This window comes from Miscanthus floridulus, chromosome 4 (assembly GCF_019320115.1).
Source record: "Miscanthus floridulus cultivar M001 chromosome 4, ASM1932011v1, whole genome shotgun sequence".
NCBI lineage: Eukaryota > Viridiplantae > Streptophyta > Magnoliopsida > Poales > Poaceae > Miscanthus > Miscanthus floridulus.
In genome coordinates, this window is record NC_089583.1 from 40,534,878 (window position 1) to 40,552,827 (window position 17,950).

General features: G+C 43.1%; 1 protein-coding gene and 2 long non-coding RNA genes across 4 annotated transcripts; 2 read left to right on the top strand and 1 right to left on the bottom strand.

The window, feature by feature from the left end:
* Nucleotides 1–9,792: 9,792 nt before the first annotated feature.
* LOC136551385 (uncharacterized) lies at nucleotides 9,793–11,496 on the top strand. Its single transcript, XR_010782547.1, has 2 exons — nucleotides 9,793–11,074; nucleotides 11,207–11,496. It is a non-coding gene; the product is annotated as an uncharacterized lncRNA (long non-coding RNA).
* LOC136551384 (uncharacterized) lies at nucleotides 11,066–13,757 on the bottom strand. 2 transcript variants are annotated; one of them, XR_010782546.1, is made up of 4 exons: nucleotides 12,356–13,757; nucleotides 11,705–12,081; nucleotides 11,498–11,617; nucleotides 11,257–11,391 (listed from the first exon to the last, which is right to left on the bottom strand). It is a non-coding gene; the product is annotated as an uncharacterized lncRNA (long non-coding RNA). The 2 variants fall into 2 exon arrangements; XR_010782545.1 differs by having other exon boundaries at nucleotides 11,066–11,391; nucleotides 11,705–13,757.
* A 408-nt stretch (nucleotides 13,758–14,165) lies between these two features.
* LOC136551387 (large ribosomal subunit protein eL42-like) lies at nucleotides 14,166–17,604 on the top strand. The gene is made up of 4 exons (XM_066542940.1): nucleotides 14,166–14,300; nucleotides 16,811–16,990; nucleotides 17,112–17,186; nucleotides 17,277–17,604. The coding sequence occupies exons 1-4, from the start codon at nucleotides 14,298–14,300 to the stop codon at nucleotides 17,334–17,336; spliced, it is 318 nt and encodes a 105-aa protein (XP_066399037.1). The 5' UTR covers nucleotides 14,166–14,297; the 3' UTR covers nucleotides 17,337–17,604.
* Nucleotides 17,605–17,950: the final 346 nt, after the last annotated feature.

Below are 17,950 nucleotides of genomic sequence, written 5' to 3' on the forward strand. Positions count from 1 at the left end.
AAATACAATATATCTAATAGATGCGAAACCCTAGGAAGCAAGCAATTTAGGTACAAAATTGAAATATGGGCATGCTACCTGACAAACTGATGATCCGAAAAGAAGAGAAGCAATCCACGGAAGACCACCGACTTGGCTAGGGTTAGGGTTCCGACTCGATGAATATCAGTGACGCAAAGTGATGAGTCAATGGTGAGAATGCAAGGCACTACAGAGGCTTGCTCGGCGGTGAAACTAGGGCACGGTGGTGCGGCTGGAGCAGGATAAGCACGGTGAGGGCGTAGGCCAAGCTTGCATGGGATGCAGCGGCTAGGGCAGGCATGGCACGGGGAGGCGCTAGCAGCACGGGAGCATGCAGGCTCAGCGTGATGTGGAGCAGGGCACAGCGGCTGCGGTGGCGCGTGGTCGCGGTGGAGCAGGACGCGGATGGCGGTGCTGGTGCGGGAACTTGTGGCTGTAGTGGTTAGGGTAGAGGCGAGCACGGTGGCGTTCAGCTTGGGGCATAGGCGTATAGTGATGTCGGCGGATAGGTTAGGTCAAGAGCATGCGACAATATATAGTGGCCCCCAGCGGATTAGAAAAGGAATCGAAGAAAGAGTTCTAAAGCCGCACGAAAACTACTGACCGAACGCTCCGGTGGTAGCGACCGGACGCTCCGGTGGTAGCGACCGGACGCTACCACCCAGTGTCCGGTCGATTCCAGAGAGGTCCAAATCTTCTAGAATCATGACCAGACGTGTCCGGTGGACACCGACTAGACGTAGCCAGAGTCCGGTCACCTAGCCTTGATGTCTTCATGATCGACCAGACATTGAAGCTCCTCCTAACCAGACGCTGGGAAAATACTGTTTCAGCGTCCGGTCACTCCTGCTCGGCAGCTGTTCACCTCCTATGAACTGATCGGACGCTGAACATCAGAGTCCGGTGCAGCGTCCAGTCACTCCTTCTTCAGCGATTCTTCAAAGTCCTTCGTGCTGCCTGTTCCCAATCAAGTCCCAACCCAAATAAGATCCAAATAAACACCAATTGGGACTGATGTGAGTGACCTCTCTCAAACCCTCAAGTTTTTCAAAATATTTTGCCTTAGGCTATAATTTTTTTTAAGAAAATAGGCAAATAAGAGGGCAAATTGAAGACAAACGACAAACAACATTCATGCATATGCAATACTTGAAAGTAAATCTAGTTGCTTGTCAAGTTTGATCCAAGGTTAAGCTTCTTCACACGCTTTACGGCAGTTATCTTAACCATGTTAGACAAGCCCTAAATGCATTGCCATAAAGTAAACATGTAATATATTACAATGCAATGCAAGGGACAACACAAGCTCATCTTTTAGTGAAGTTACTAAAATTAAGAACATTGAGCTCATTCCGTAATCTACAAAATGTTGCCTCATCTAGCGGTTTAGTGAAGATATCCACCAATTGATCCTCGGTCCTTACACCTTCTAGTGAAATATCATTCTTTGCAACATGATCTCTAAGAAAGTGATGGCGGATATCTATGTGCTTGGTGTGAGAGTGTTGAACCAGATTATTTGCAAGTTTTACCGCACTTTCATTATCGCACAAAAGAGGTACTTTCTCTAGAACTACACCATAGTCTAGCAAAGTTTGTTTCATGTAAAGTATTTGTGCACAACAAGCACCTGCGGCAATGTATTCTGCTTCGGCGGTGGACAAAGCCACACTATTTTGTTTCTTGGAGGACCAAGACACAAGTGATCTACCAAGCAAATGGCACCCTCCGAATGTGCTTTTTCTATCAACTTTGCAACCGGCATAATCCGAATCGGAATAGCCAATTAATTCAAATATAGCTCCTTTGGGATACCAAAGGCCAATGCTTGGTGTGTGCTTAAGATACCTAAGGATTCTTTTTATGGCAATTAAATGTGTTTCCTTAGGATTACCTTGAAATCTAGCACACATATACACACTAAACATGATGTCGGGCCTAGATGCGGTCAAATATAACAAGCTACCAATCATAGAACGGTAGAGAGTTTGATCAACCGTGTTACCTCTCTCATCTAGGTCGAGATGTCTATTGGTTGGCAATGGTGTCTTGATTGGCTTACATTCATCCATCTTGAATCTCTTGAGAAGGTCTTTTGTATATTTCTCTTGAGAGATGAAGATCCCTTCTTTCATTTGCTTGACTTCAAAACCAAGAAAGAATGTAAGCTCACCAATCATGGACATCTCGAACTCCTTCGACATCAATTCACCAAATTCTTTGCAAGAGTCTTCATTTGATGATCCAAAGATGATATCATCAACATATACTTGACAAATGAAGATATGTCCATCAAGCTTCTTGGTGAATAGTGTGGTGTCGACCTTCCCAATGGTGAAGCCCTTCTCAATGAGGAAGTCCCAAAGGTGCTCATACCAAGCTCTTAGGGCTTGCTTAAGCCCATATAATGCCTTGGACAACCTATAAACATGATTAGGATATCTAGGGTCTTCAAACCCGAGAGGTTGATCAATATAGACTAGTTCATTAATAAAGCCATTTAAAATACACTTTTCACATCCATTTGATATAATTTCATTTCATGATGCGATGCATATGCAAGAAGGATACGAATGGCTTCTAGCCTTGCAACCGGTGCAATGGTCTCTCCAAAATCCAAATCTTCAACTTGAGAGAACCCCTTTGCAACTAGTCTTACCTTGTTCCTCACAACAACACCTTAATCATCTTGCTTGTTTTGGAACACCCACTTTGTTCCAATGACTCTTACACCTTTAGGTCGCTCTTCAAGAGTACAAACTTCATTGCGGGTGAAGTTGTTCAACTCTTCATGCATGGCATTGATCCAATCCAGATCTTGAAGAGCTTCTTCTACCTTGGTAGGCTCAAAACAAGAGACAAAAGAGTGATGAGCAATAAATGAAGCAAGTTTTTGTGAGCGTGTCATCACTCCCTTTGATGGACTCCCTATGATGAGATCTTGTGGATGATCTTGTAGTAGAGGTGTGTTTCTTCTATTGACCACTTGAGGAGGAGGCTGTGGAGCATCAACATCTTGTGCTTGTACCACCATTTGCTCATGGAAGACATGAGTATCTTCATTTTCTACTCTCCCATCTTTTTTACTATCTTGTGGTACACTTGATGAAGAGGGTGGATCAATCACTTGTACATCATCTTCATCATCTTTAGGCTTGATGTCTTCAACCAGAATGTTCTTCATGGCCTCCCTCAATGGTTCATCACCTACATCATCAAGATTCTCATGTGCTCCTTGGGAGCTATTAGATTCATCAAATTCCACATCATATGTTTCTTCAACCAAGCTGATGGCATGATTAAATACTCTATATGCTTTGGACTTTGATGAGTAACCAACATAAAAACCAATATCACAATGTCTTTGGAACTTTCCTAGGTGTTGCCTCTTCTTGTAGATGTAGCATTTGCAACCAAACACCCTAAAGAAGGAGATGTCCAGCTTCTTCCCATTGAGCAACTCATAAGGTGTCTTGCCAAGGAACTTTTGAAGGAATAGGCAGTTGGATGCATAGCATGCGGTGTTGATTGCTTCTGCCCATAGAGCTTCGGGGGTGTTGTACTCATCAAGCATTGTTCTTGCAAGAGTGATCAATATCCGGTTCTTTCTCTCAACTACACCATTTTGTTGAGGAGTGTATGTTGTGGAGACCTCATGTTTAATTCCAACTTCATCATAATAGGCTTCTATGTTTGTATTGTCAAATTCTTTCCCATTGTCACTTCTAATCTTTTTGAGCTTCACTTCAAATTCATTTTGAGCTCTCTTGGCAAACTTCTTGAAGCAAGATGCAACTTCGGATTTGTCATGAAGGAAGAATACCTATGTATACCTTGAATAATCATCAACTATCATAAGACAATAAAGATTTCCTCCCAAACTCTTGTAAGTTGTTGGTCCAAATAAATCCATGTGAAGGAGTTCTAGCACTCTTATGGTTGACATAAAAGCTTTGGTAGGATGAGTATTAGCAACTTGCTTGCCGGCTTGACATGCACTACAAAGCTTGTCCTTCTCAAACTTCACATCCTTCAACCCTCTCACCAAATCATTCTTCATAAGCTTCTTGAGTGAGCTCATCCCAACATGAGCAAGTCTTCTATGCCATAGCCACCCAAGTGTTGTTTTGGTGAAAAGGCAAGTCTTCAAGTTAGCATCTTCGGAGGTGAAGTCCACTAGATATAAGTTGTTGTATCTAAATCCTTGGAATATCACTTGATCATTATCCTTCTTGGATACAACAACCTCCTTCTCGGTAAATAAGCATTGGAAGCCAAGATCACATAATTGTCCAACGGATAGCAAGTTGAAGCTCAATGAAGCAACATATAGCACATTGGAGATGGAATGATCATTTGATATTGCCACTTTGCCCAATCCTTTAACCTTGCCCTTTGAGTTATCTCCAAATGTAATTCTCTCTTGTCCATCTACTTCTTCATCATGTGAGGTGAACATACAAGGATCATCGATCATATATTGTGTGCAACCACTATCAATAACCCAATGACTTCCACCGGTCTTGTAGTTCACCTACACACAAGAGATTCAAGCTTTAGGAACCCAAACTTGTTGAGGGCCCTTCACCTTCTCAACAAGTGACTTAGCAACCCAAATCTTCTTAGGCCTATTCTTGTTAGGAGGTCATAAGAACATGACTTTCATCTTTCCACTAGAATCCTTTCTAAGCATGTAGTGAGCATTGAAGGTAAAGGGTCTAGCATGCTTGGGCAAGGGTTGTGGTGGTGGAGTTTGGCACTCATGAGAAAAGTGGCCTTCTTGTCCACACTCAAAACATCTCTTTGGCTTTGGCTTTGGCTTTGATTGTTGTTGTTGGACTTGAGCCTTCTTCTTCTCTACATTTGCACCATATCCAATGCCACTTCTATCCATCTTCATGACGGTATTCATTAGGAGCTCACTTTGAAGATACTTGCCTCTAGTGAACTTGCTCAATCCAATTTTGAGATGCTCTTTTTCCAACTTGAGCTTCTTGTTTTCTTCCTTAAGAGCATCATTGTTCTTCTCTTCCTTGAGCTTCTTGTTTTCTTCTTTGAGCTTCTCATTCTCAAGGATTAAGTTACCATCATGATCAAGAGTTTCTAGCACAATAGTGTTGTGGCTTTTGATTTCTTCAAGATCTTTCTTGAGCTTTGCATTATCATTCTTGAGCTTGACAAACTCATCATAATCATTGGCCTCAACCACTTGCTTGCCCTTGCTACTAGAACCTTGCTCAATGCTCTCAATGATCAAGTCATCACATGATGTAGCTATATCAATCTTAACAACATGGTTAGTAGCATCATGTGGCTCATTGGATAGAAATTCTTGAGCAATAACAAGATTATCATGATTGATCTTAAGAGTAGTATATTCATCTTTTAGCTTGTTGTGGCTAGTGATGAGCTCATTGTGCACCCACTCAAGTTTATCATGTTTATCTTTAAGCTCTTTCTTAGAAGATTTGAGCTCCTTGAGTTTGGATGACATAGCATCATTTGCTTCTCTAAGCTCAACATTAGCCTTTTCTATTGTATCACATTTTGCTAAAAGTGAATCATTCTTAGCATCTAGTTTTTCATTTTTAGCTCTACTCTTTCTAATGATCTTAGTGTATTGTCTTAGTATTTTAACAAGATCATCATATGAAGGTGAATCATCATCATCATCGCTATCACTATCATCATCACTAGCTTGCTCATCATCACTACTATTGTCATTATTAGTTACCTTGTGTTCACCCTTGGTCATAAGGCATAGGTGTGTAGAGAATGATGGCGGTGGTGGTGGTGAAGATGAGAGATCAATAGCTATGGCGGCCACCTTCTCATTGTCACTATCATCATCGGATGATCCACTAGATGAATCAATGTCCGTGAGCCAATCACCGACAATGTAGACATTTCCACTCTTCTTTTTCTTGTGGAAGTCTCTCTTCTTGCCATCTCTCTTCTTGTATGGCTTGTTCTTCTTCTTTTCATCTTCTTCTTCATTGCTTGAGTCATCTTTCTTTCCCTTGAACTTGTTCTTGAACTTGTCTTTCTTGGGCTTGGTGCATTGGTGTGCTAGATGACCAAGTTCACCACAATTGAAGCAATCCATTTCGGAGATTGTCTTTCTCCTAGAGCTTGTGAAGAACTTCTTCTTCTTGCCATCGAACTTGATGCCACTCTTGTTTAGCTTCTTTATCATCTTGGCGGCTTTCTTCACCATGAGAGCAAGATCTTCATCTTCTTCATCACTTGAACTCTCATACTCAAGTCTTGCTTTGCCCTTATCTTGACTAGCTTTGAATGCTAAATCTTTTTCTTTCTTCTTAGTAGAGGATGAGCCATCTTGAGGTGTGATGTGCATGTACATCTCATGAGCATTGATCTTTCCCAAGATTTGTGTCGGTGTAGCGGTGGAAAGATCACCTTGATGTAGCACGATCACAATATGCCCATATTTGTCAATGGGAAGGACACTCAAGATCTTTCTCACAACGTCGGATGGTGACATTTGAGTAAGTCCAAGCCCATTGACTTCCTCTACAAGAACATTCAAACATGAATACATTTCATTAGCACATTCTTTAGGAAGCATTTCAAAAGAGTTGAGCTTTTTCATGACAAGATAATAGCGTTCCTCATGCTCACTCTTTGTTCCCTCATGGAGCGCACAAACGTCCGACCATAGTGCATGGGCATCTTTGTGATTCCTTACATGGTTGAACATATCTTTGCAAAGGCCTCTAAAGATGGTGTTGGAGCCTTTGCATTCCATTTTTCATAGTTCACTTCATCGCCTTAAAGTTGTGCGGGATTCCTAGGTCTTGAGAAGCCATGTGAGGGTGCTCTAAGTATTCCAACGTCTAGAGCTTCTAGGTATGCCTCCATGCAAATTTTCCAATATGGAAAATCATCCCCCTCGAAGATAGGAGGAGGTCCATCCCTGTAAGACATCTTACTCTAAGCGGTTAAGCTTAAAAACGTGAGCACGCGGCTCTGATACCAATTGAAAGGATCAAGATGCCCAAGAGGGGGGTGAATTGGGCTAATTCTAAATTTTCTTGCAATAATTAAATCATATGGTTAGCCCAATTAACCCCTTGTGCCTAGAAAGTGTTTCTAATGTTCTATCGCACAAATAGACTTGCAACCTAAATTCTAATCCTACTCTAGCATGGCAATTCTAGGAATGTAAATGACAAGAATTGAATTGCTCAAAGTAATGCTCAAAGTAAATTATCAAAGTAAAGAGAGGAGAGAACACGCGGTGATGTTTTACCGAGGTATCGAAGAGTCACCACTCCCCACTAGTCCTCGTTGGAGCACCCGCACAAGGGTGTAGCTCCCCCTTGATCCGTGCAAGGATCAAGTGCTCTCTATGGGTTGATTCTTCGATACTCCGTCGCGGTGAATCACCCACAACAGCTCACAACTTGAGTTGGGTCATCCACAAGCTCTCTAGATGATCACCAAGCTCTCCAATTACCACCAAACCGTCTAGGTGATGGCGATCACCAAGAGTAACAAGCACGAACTCTCACTTGACCATGACAAGCCTAGGGAGAAGGGTGGATGCACACTTTGCTACTCTTGATCTCACTAATGAGGGCTCTCTTTAGGATTCTTAAATCTCAATCACCTCACTAGGACTTTGCTCTTTTTGGCACTCTCTAAGGTGTGTTTCAGCTGTTGAAATGAGCAAAAGTGACTCCACACACGAGTGGAGCTTCTATTTATAACATGGGCTGAAAAACGAACCGTTATGTGCCTCTACGGGGTGACCAGACGCTCCGGTCATGTTGACCGGACGCTTCGGTCAGTTCAACCCGCACACCAGTGTTTAAGTGTTGATCGGACGCTGGCAGGGTCCGATCACCACTGATCGGACGCGTCCGGTCGTAAATATCTCTCACTGGAACCTTACTGTACTCAACCGGACGCTGAACCCCAAGGGTCCGGTCAATACTGACCAGACGTGTCCGGTCACAGAATTCCTTCTCTGGAACCTTACTGGAGTCGACCAGACGCTGGTCCTTAGCGTTCGGTCACTCGACCACTCAGCATCCGGTCACGCTAGACACAATCTCCTTGATCAAATGAACTGACCGGACACTGCAGCCAGCGTCCGGTCCGACCAGAGCCAGCGTCCGGTCTGACCGGAGCCGGCGTCCAGTCAGCATTTGACCCTCCATTCACTTCCAACTCTCGATCATATGTGAATGAAGTTTGCTCCATTGGATCTAAGGGCATTGTTGGAGCTACCTAGTGCTAGACTTAGCAAATGTGCACCACACCTAACTCACTAGACTCACCTAGGTCAAGCTACCCGTCCATACCCCCTTAATAGTATGGCCAAAGGAAAAACAAAGTCCTAAACTACTCTAAGTGTCTCTCCAACTCCAATCGACACTTAGAACTAGTCATCTTTAACCTTGTCATCCATTCTTTGAAAACCGAAACGATTTCCATCGTAGGGGCATGACATCCATGATTGCCCAATCGATCTCCATTACCATGACCTAACTTAATTGCATCTGTAAAACACACGTTAGTCATAGTAATCTTGTATTGTCATTAATCACCGAAACCCAACTAGGGGCCTAGATGCTTTCAACCGTGCCAATAAAAAAGTACACCCACGATGTTTCCTCTTGGCCCATGTTCTTGGATCTGATTAATTAACAACGGAATTAACCTAAAATTTTTTCTGCAGATCCTTACCCTGTGGTACAAGGTCCCTGGGATTCTCCTTGGTTCCACACACTACTCCACGCTGGTTGGTTGACATATGGTCTATTGGCTCAATTTTCGATAAGATGTTGATGAACTCCGACATCACTTTTCAATGTGTGAACTGCTTCATAACTCACACCGACATATATAGATATTCTAACCTGGTGTAAATTGTAGATGAGTTGGTCACTAACCAACCACTTTTCCCTGGTGACTCCAAGTTGCAGTTGCAGCAGCTGCTCCACATCTTCAAGTAATATCCGCAGTGCCTTTAGTTTATTTTTTGATCATGTCTGATACTAACAATGATATTCTGATACTGACGTGGGCACCCCGAATGACTATCTGGGATTATTTTGTTCTCATTGCTGTAATTTAGTTTAATTTGCTGCTCAATTGCGCACCAGTAATGATCATACATGTTCCGTGCATACATTGCCTGCACTTTTTGCCTGTCTGGTGCTTATCACAAAAGTAAAATAGTTTGTTTATTGCTTGTTTCAAACAAATTTTAGATTGGAAGAGAGCAGGTGGCAGCAAACATGTCTACACATCCTGCTGGGAACTCAACCTTCAACCTGTTATGTGTGACCATCTATCAACAACTTCACTGATTGATAACATAGTCAGGTAGTTGAGTTGGACACTGCTCTTGGTGGTCTAGGGAGGCGCAAATTCGTGCATGATGGCAGTGTTGTGCGACGGTGTATGGGATGTTCTGGGGCAGAACACGATGGTCTGGTTCGCATCGTTCAGATGTGCAGCCGGTGTGCCTCTTGTCCTGGTTCTGTACTTCACGCTCAAGATGTTGCAGATCCAAGATCCAACCAGACAAGTACATTGCCGTCGAGTTCATCAAGAACCACTAGAGGTACACTCGGCTCCCCTCCCCTCTATTTTTGTAGGGAAATTTGTTCCTTCCTTTTTTCGGTAGTGTTTTCCCAACTAGAACAATTCAGCAAAACCTTGTCTTCTTTTAGTTGACACAAATTGATATTGGTGTTATGTGTTTTCTTGCAGATATGCTTGTGTTTTTGGGGCCTTCTATCGGTACCTTAGAAGCACCATTCCTGACATCCACTCCCTTGTTTGGCTTCTCCTAGGTGAGCGCATGAGTTATGTGTGAGACCCACGAAACGAAATAATAAACCAAAAAAATGTTTTTTCTTTCTCGTGACTCAGTTCTATGTCCACTCCTGCTCATTTTATTTTGATATGAACCTTTTTCTATGACAATATATTAGGGTTCAATGTCTGACATCCCTATTCATGTGTCGCCTCCTACTTGAGCTCACCCTTGTAGAGAACTTGGTGGGCAAGAGCACCCACAGCTTGGGTCCTTGTTGGCTGGAGCACTTAGGTTGCTGCTTCTACTTATTGTTTTTCCATACGTATAGGTTGTTTGTATCTTGGTGCTTCTACTTCGTGTTGTATAGCTGCTAGGAGGCTACGGTCAGGAAGACAAACAAGGGAAATAGCAGAAGACGAGTTGGGGAAAGAAAATAAAAAGGAAGGAAAAAGGGTTAGGTGGGAACTGTTAATTCTTTGCAAATTTAGTTCATCTGTTATGAGAAATTTCTAAGAAACAACTAGATGCAATGTTTACGTGTACAAACCATGGTAACCCTTGCATTGATTTTCAGATTGTTCGTGAATTAGGCTGATTTTTTCAATGAATTTATGGGATTGATTGGTTCGGAATCTCACCATTACTCTGAAACAAAAGTTGTAGATCCCATTTTTATCTTTCAAAGGTATTGATTTCTCTCAAATTTGATAAATCGGTTAGAAGCACCGGTCAAAAGCAATGTTGATGGTAGACTTGATCATTGGCTTCCAAGGAGGCGCTTAGCTAAAGTGAATTTCCAGTTGCGCTTGCTAGACGTTTGACCATATAAAGTTGTTCTGGTTACCCATACATGTCTCAAATCGAAACCACTAGAAGTGCTCGTGGCGTTGCCGTGTATGGCCAGTGTGTGGGCTGTTCGCAGCATTGATGGACCCTTTTTCTGTATGAGTTGTTTTGTCGAGTGTAGTAGGATAAGTATTTATTTCCAGTAATACATGATTGTTCCTAGTAATGAAATTTTTTGGATCAAATTATCCCCAAGTGAGAGCATCTATTGAAGGTGAAGGATCATGTTGCGTTGAGAGAGCTGCTCTGCCGAGCAGTAGTTCATCTCTCTCTTATCCATCCAACAAGCATCAACGACAGGTCGTCCTCTTCTATGTCCATTGTTGGTTGCCAAGGAGGTAATGCTCAGATACACAAACAAGTATCATTGGAGATTGGTAATATTCAGCAACCAGGATGGTAATTTAACAGGTAAGGTTTAGTTCGGTAACTGAAGAACTATGGCAACATTGTGGGCGGTGAGAAAATGTCAACAGAGCATACTGCTTACAACCTTGGCATTAAAGAAACTAATATAGTACAATTACTGAATGTATGTTACAGGTTTGGTCATGGAGGAGTTTTCTTACTTCCAATCATATTGCTTGCATGAGCAGCCATCTTTTGTGCAGTCATATCCATCATCGCCTAGTATTATTCTGGAGTTGCAAACTTTGCAAGCTCTGTAGCACCATTGCTCTTTTTTTTGCTAAAGATATCAGTGTGACCATACACTGAAATGTTTTGTTCTGGATATGTATAGTTAACAAACAATAATATAATGAGTGATGGCCAATGTACAGAGACTTAAGCAATTGTTATTTTTATATAATATAACAAGAGTTGTGTTTTGACCTTGTCAGTCAAAGGATCTCTGTTTGAGGTCAAACAAATTTTTTTTCTTCAACACCTTGCTCCATGTAGTCTTCGCTTTGGAGTCCCAGTTTTTGAACTGGTGTCACCTGAGATGGCAATCTGTTGGGAAGTTATAATAATTAACGAAACATGAGTACAGGGATAAGATATAGGTGTTTGTATTTATATTCAGAATTGAAATAATACCCTCTTTGAAATGTTCTCATTGCTGGTATATCATTTTCATTAATACACCACCGACATGCTGAAGTTCCACTGAGAAATTTGCAGTCTTCTCGATATATTTTCAGCATGACATAATTGCATTCTGTTTCAGCAGCTAAATCATGGGTGATTACAATAAGGAGTGATCAGAGGCTGGCAAGGCAAACTCAGAAGACATAGGCCCTGTTCGCTTGTCTTATGAGCCGTACTGTTTCAGCGAAGGAACAATATTTTTCTCTCACAACAAATCAGCGAACAGTACTTTCAGCCATGGCTTTTCAGCGAAGCGAACAGGGCCTATGGTTTCAGGGTGCTGAGCCTTCGTTTCAGGGTGCTGAGCCTGATGTTTCAGTTTTGTTCTGTAAGGATGTACCAAATTAAACAGGTTATTAAGCAACTGTATAAATAGCATGAGCTCTACTACAGCACGGTCATTATCTAGAATGGATTATATATTGAGCATTTCAGCTGAATTATGTTGTCGCAATCTCACAGACAAGTAGTACACATGAAACTGCAACTGAAATTAAATTAAATTAACCCATTCAGGTTCACATAGAAGTTTAGCTAAATTCAAAATATTGGAAATAAGTGATCCCAGATTACATGAAAGCTATTGCTGAAATTACATACCCTTTTTTTTTACTCCTTAGCCTTTACTTATTTGGGATCAGTTCTTCATGATGATTCCTGAAAATACATGGTAAATTTCTGTTGGAATAAGTAGTACTAAAATTGAAGCAATGCAAATTGACATAGCACCACATATACGCCCTGTTCAGTTGGCTGGTTCGTATCGTTGCTGGTTCGTTTACGTGAGAGAGAAGTACTGCTGGCTGATTCAGATGAACAATACTCATGTGAGGGGGCTGGCCAGCCCAGCCAGCCCCAGCGATCAGGCTCATAGTAATATGGGTGGGGGCACTCATGAATGAGCATAGTTGGGGGATCGAATACAAGGCCCTTTTGCTTTATGTGCAGGAGTATCACAGTGTCTACCTATTCTTGTGCTGCTACGACAAGAGGATGAACAGTACAAGCTAATAAGCATCGGCTGAAACGATCGTAGATTATTTACTGCTGGCTGGTTTGGCTGGTTTGGTGTGAGAGAAAAATATTATTCCAACTTATAATCCATAATCATATAAGCCCAGCCGAACAGGCCGAAGAGCTTGCACGTCGGTACTAATCCATGCAGAAACTTGTGAAAATTATAGGACAAAATAACTATAGATCCAAATATTATAAAATTACTTTCTTGGATCCATAACATAATTCTCTACCTTTTTCAAATATATGTTTGCACATTACTCTAACCAAAATTTCTTTATAAATGCAAAATAAATTCCTGAGTGTTGGCTGTGCCCCGTGCCGCAGCTCCCCGCGCCGCCGGCCGTCCTCGTGGCTACGCTGCGAAGCCACGCGGACCCGCGTCGCCGGCCATGCGCGCGGCCCATGCTTCGCGGCGCCATAGTGCGAACGTGCGCCCTTTGCTCCTACGAGGTTTTCCCTTTCTTCTTCCCCGCCGGAGCAGAGCAGAGCACGCGCTCGGCACTGCCGAATCCGGCCAGGGGAAGAGCAGCCGGCGACGATGTGGCGGCGTTTGAACAGCTTCATGGCCGTGTCCGCATGCCTGATTGCCTGTTGCTTGACCGTGCCCTTTCACACTTTTTAGCCATCTGTACTTTTCACGGGCAATTCATCAAGCACACCCTGTGCAGGCATTGGTCAGCAGCAGGGCGAGTGTTTTGTTGACTCCCCTCGCTGGACCCAATCCGCTGCTTCACCAAATCCAGCGGAAGGAAGCACGGGAGGCGGCGGACCTGTGTCTTCTTTACCAACAACGATGGCCATCGGATGAGCGTCACCTATGAAGAGGAGGGGGAGCGGCGGCTCGAGGGCTGCGAGGCGGGTGGCGGGCTGTCCACGGGCGCCGCTGGCTGCGCCCATGCGGTTTGGTGGCGGCGGTAACCGGTGAGGAGGCGGCGGTAAGGGAAGAGAGGAGGGAACCGGATAAAAAGATGCTTTCTCTTCTGGCCGGGACTTCCCGAGTCTTCACGAATGCATTGGAACCGGGCTTTAGTGCGAGCCACGTTTAAGTGCCTGATGCCGCTGGTTTGAGATCTGACAGTTGAGAGAGAAGCAGGCGACGTGGCCCAATGAGAAGGTCTGGTTTGGTGCACGAATCGTTTTTAGAGATGATGCCCAAACATTTCTTTTATATATGTTAACTATAAACTAAAAAATACATAGAATTGTGTAGATGAGTGTAACGTACGGGCACGAACCTAGTTATATGAGATCAAATGTGTCTTTCTTTTGACTTTGAGTTTCGCAGAGAAGAAATGTATGGTGCGCCTATTCCTCGTAGGCTGAGTGATAAAAAGGCTGCAAATCTACATGACAGGCCGAATATTAGACCAAGGAACAGGCCCATGAGCTCGCTTAAGCGCAGCAGGCCCGGCTCTCTTCTGATATATCGCTCCGGTGCTAGGGTTTTCTGGGATCCCACCTCACGCCGCCGCAAGGACTCTCGCACGGACGGAGCCACGGAGGAAGCCACTACGCGGCAGCCATGGTTAGCGACCCCCACCTCTCCTCTTCCCCTTGTGCTTTGGATCTCAGGACGCAGAAGTTCCGTCCTGTTCTGTCTGCGCTTGTGGATACTCCCTGTCGCGATTCCTTCCTTTTTTTTTTTTGGGTCTGATTCTGGTGCCAGCTCGAGATGGACAGCAGTTTTGTAAGCGAGGCCTTCGTTGCGGCTCCATTGATGTAACTAGGGTTTGGTTTGATCGGTGTTCTCCGCTCAGTGCTATTTTAGTTTAGCAGGTTTCTCGCGCTGTCGTATATTGTGAATTTTGTGTTGTTTGGGCTATAAACGTGTACATATTTCCATCTGTTTTAGTGTGCACTGTTAGTTAAAAAAACGTTTACGATTAACCAGACTGCAAGCAGTTATTCTGTCCAGTTCGTGTCTTACAATAGATAATTATATTTGCTGATCTGCTGATCGTATGCATGCTTGGGTATAAATAGAGGTTTCTATATCAAGGGAAATGGTTATGGACTTATGGTCATCTGTTTAATAGAGGGTTCACGACCTAGAGGGTCTGATTGGTTGCTCGCATTGTGGTAGCCAGCATAAGAGTCTAGTATTAGATATCCAATCTAGCATAGTCCTATGCTTTCAAACAGTGTTTGGTTGTCTTGCGTTTCTACTTTGCACAGCATAAAACTCTGTTTGGTTACCCGCATTAGATGTTGGAATGCATAATCGTCTGTGTTTGGTTGGTTGCATAACATGTATATGGCCATCCATGCTTGTGATATCAGTTTCACCATTTCATGACCGTACCGTCTCCTAGCTCCCCCTCTCGCAGTCTCTCAATCACTGAATCTCTCTCAGACTCTACATCTGAGCCTCCAATTCACGAATCACCCCTAGATGGGTGTTCTCCTACGCTACATTAGAGAGCCTTGGACCGACTCGAGCTAGCTACTAGTACTAACTAGCCTAGCGAAGCCACTTTTGTGCTGTGTGCTGCTCGTGTGTGGTGGCCTGTGTGTGGTGGCTGCGTGCTGCTTCACGTGCTTCCGTGCGGCAGGGGCGGTGACGGCGTGCTCCTCGGCGGCCCGTGCAGTGACGACGTCGTGGTGGCAGCGTGCTCCTCCACGTGCTCCCGTGCGGCGGGGGTGGCGACGGTGTGCTCCTGTGCAGCGGCGATTGCTGCTGCTTAACCTCAGCAGCCCGCGCGGCGACGGCGTGCTCCCATGTGGCGGCGGCATGCTCTTCAGCAGCCCGTTGGCGAAGGCGGCGTGCGGGTCAGTCGCTGGCACGAGCTACGGAGAGAAGGGGCGTGGGGGCACTGCACAGCGGGTATAGGCGCTTGCACAGCGGCTGCAAGGAATGGAATGTGGCCTGCAGAGCGGGTGCTGGGGCTACCTGCATAGCTGGATACGCCAATTTTGAGCGTATAGCGGGATGCAGTTTCAGCTTGCTTTGAGGAGAGTGCTATGCTGCATAAAGTCTTGTACAGATAACCAAACAAAGCCAATTTGTATTATGGTGGGAGCCTGGATAAGGAGTTGTGCAAGCAACCAAACAGACCCAGAGTGTTTTGAATAAAGCTTGAGCCAATTGATGCACACCAATTTGTCTGTCTCGCTACAATTAGTGGTAACGTTTCTTGATGAATGGCTACATATAATAATACTGTTGAGTAACCTGGTAGCTGTTTTGCAAGTTAGCAACAGGTGCTTGTCAACCTTTATACCTTAATTTCGTAATAGCAACAAAAAACCAGTGTTGTTTGACTGTTTCAGTTTCTAATTGAGTATAAAGAGACAAAGGAACCGACTAGTAGTGCAACCACTAGAACAATAGTTTGTTGTTAGAAGGTAAAAAATGAGTATTAACTTTGTATGAGTTGTCACATTTTTATTTCTAGATTGTTTGTCTGAGGCATAATTTAATTTTTGAACTCGTGCAATGCTGTGCAAGGTCTTCATACCAATGTTAAATCACATCTTCTGTCTCTCACTCCGAGGATCATTATCTATCCTATTAACAACAAAATGTCTTGTGTATTAATGCAAGCTTCTAACTAGCATGTAGAGAACTCCTCGTCTGGCAGCACTATAGTTCTTTTTCTATCTACTGTGTTGGCAACTTCAAGCTTTATTGTTCCTTGTTCATGAATTGTATTGTTCCTTGTTCATGAATTGTAAGTTATATGGTATTTGTCAAATTAGCAAGATTCAGTTCACTTCGCTTATGTCAATCTTATGTGACAACTATTATTGAATTTATAAGATGCGAATTATTTTTCACAAAGCTGCATTCTATATATACTCCTTTTGGTGTCCTTTGTCTCTGTTCCACTATGAATCTACCTTTTTGTGCAACTTAGTGCTAGTCATTCTTCTTTTGGTCTTCCTATGATGTTTCATTTCAAATTAGCTCATGATGGATTATTATAATTTTAGGGACTGTTAAATTTGTTCGTATATTACTTTATTTAGCATGACTTCTCTGTTTATTTTTATATCGATTCTTTGTGTATTAATTATGCTGTACATATTTTGTAGGTGAACGTTCCAAAAACCAAGAAGACCTACTGTAAGAACAAGGAATGCAGGAAGCACACCCTGCACAAGGTTACCCAGTACAAGAAAGGTAAGGATAGCCTTTCAGCTCAAGGGAAGCGTCGTTATGACCGCAAACAGTCTGGATATGGTGGTCAGACAAAGCCTGTTTTCCACAAGAAGGTTCAACACAACTTCCCTACTGTTTGAATTACCAATTACATATTGAAGGCTGCTTTCGGAGTTCTTAATGTGGCTCCTTCATTTACTTGCTTTCTAACATCAACTCTTCTGTCTATTTCAGGCAAAAACAACAAAGAAGATTGTGCTGAAGCTGCAGTGCCAGAGTTGCAAGCACTACTCTCAACACGCGATCAAGGTCCTTACCACCATGCTTTGTTATTTTGTGTCCTCGTCTGTATTTTATTCTGGCAAAGTATGTGAAGCTAACTTTGTCCTCTAACTTCAGAGGTGCAAGCACTTTGAGATCGGTGGCGACAAGAAGGGCAAAGGAACCTCTCTTTTCTAGGCTGATCATAAACTTGCTCAGGGCCTCAAGTATCTGTCAGAATTTACCATTAGAAACACCTTGTGCATCTGCTCTTTTATCATATCTTTTTTGGTACGATGTAGTTTGTATGAGACCAAGATATTATTTTGTGTTATTATTATATTTTGTGGCAAGGCTCCCACGCCATTTGATTGAGTACTCATACTCATCAAATTGTCAAGATGATCGTTTGGTTGACTGTAAACATATAGTTCTGGGCTTTCTGGGCAAACAATAGTTCAATTTACTGAATCCATCGCGAGACTGGTATTTGTTTGAAATATAATGGTGGAATGATGTCGTTGGGGACATAGTGAGTTTGTTCGGCAGTCGTACAATGGTGCACATTTTCATCTACTCACAATCAAATAAACTCTTGCGATTAATTTCCATTATTTTCAATCAGCCTGTTCGTTTCGGCTTATTCGCTCGTATCTGGATTATAATCCATGGTTTAAACAATGTTGTTTTTTCTATCACATCAAACCAGTCAGCAGTACTTTCAGCTATGGCTTATAAGCCAATTCAGCGAAACGAATAGGCTGAATATGTCCACCATGGACCCAAAAGGGTTACTATAGCAACAAAGCCCA

What these genes read in the sequence shown, in the direction of transcription:
- LOC136551387 (XM_066542940.1), top strand. An exon ending in AGCCTGTTTTCCACAAGAAG is followed by an intron (nt 16,991 to 17,111) that starts GTTCAACACAAC and finishes TGTCTATTTCAG; the next exon opens with GCAAAAACAACAAAGAAGAT. An exon ending in ACTCTCAACACGCGATCAAG is followed by an intron (nt 17,187 to 17,276) that starts GTCCTTACCACC and finishes CTCTAACTTCAG; the next exon opens with AGGTGCAAGCACTTTGAGAT.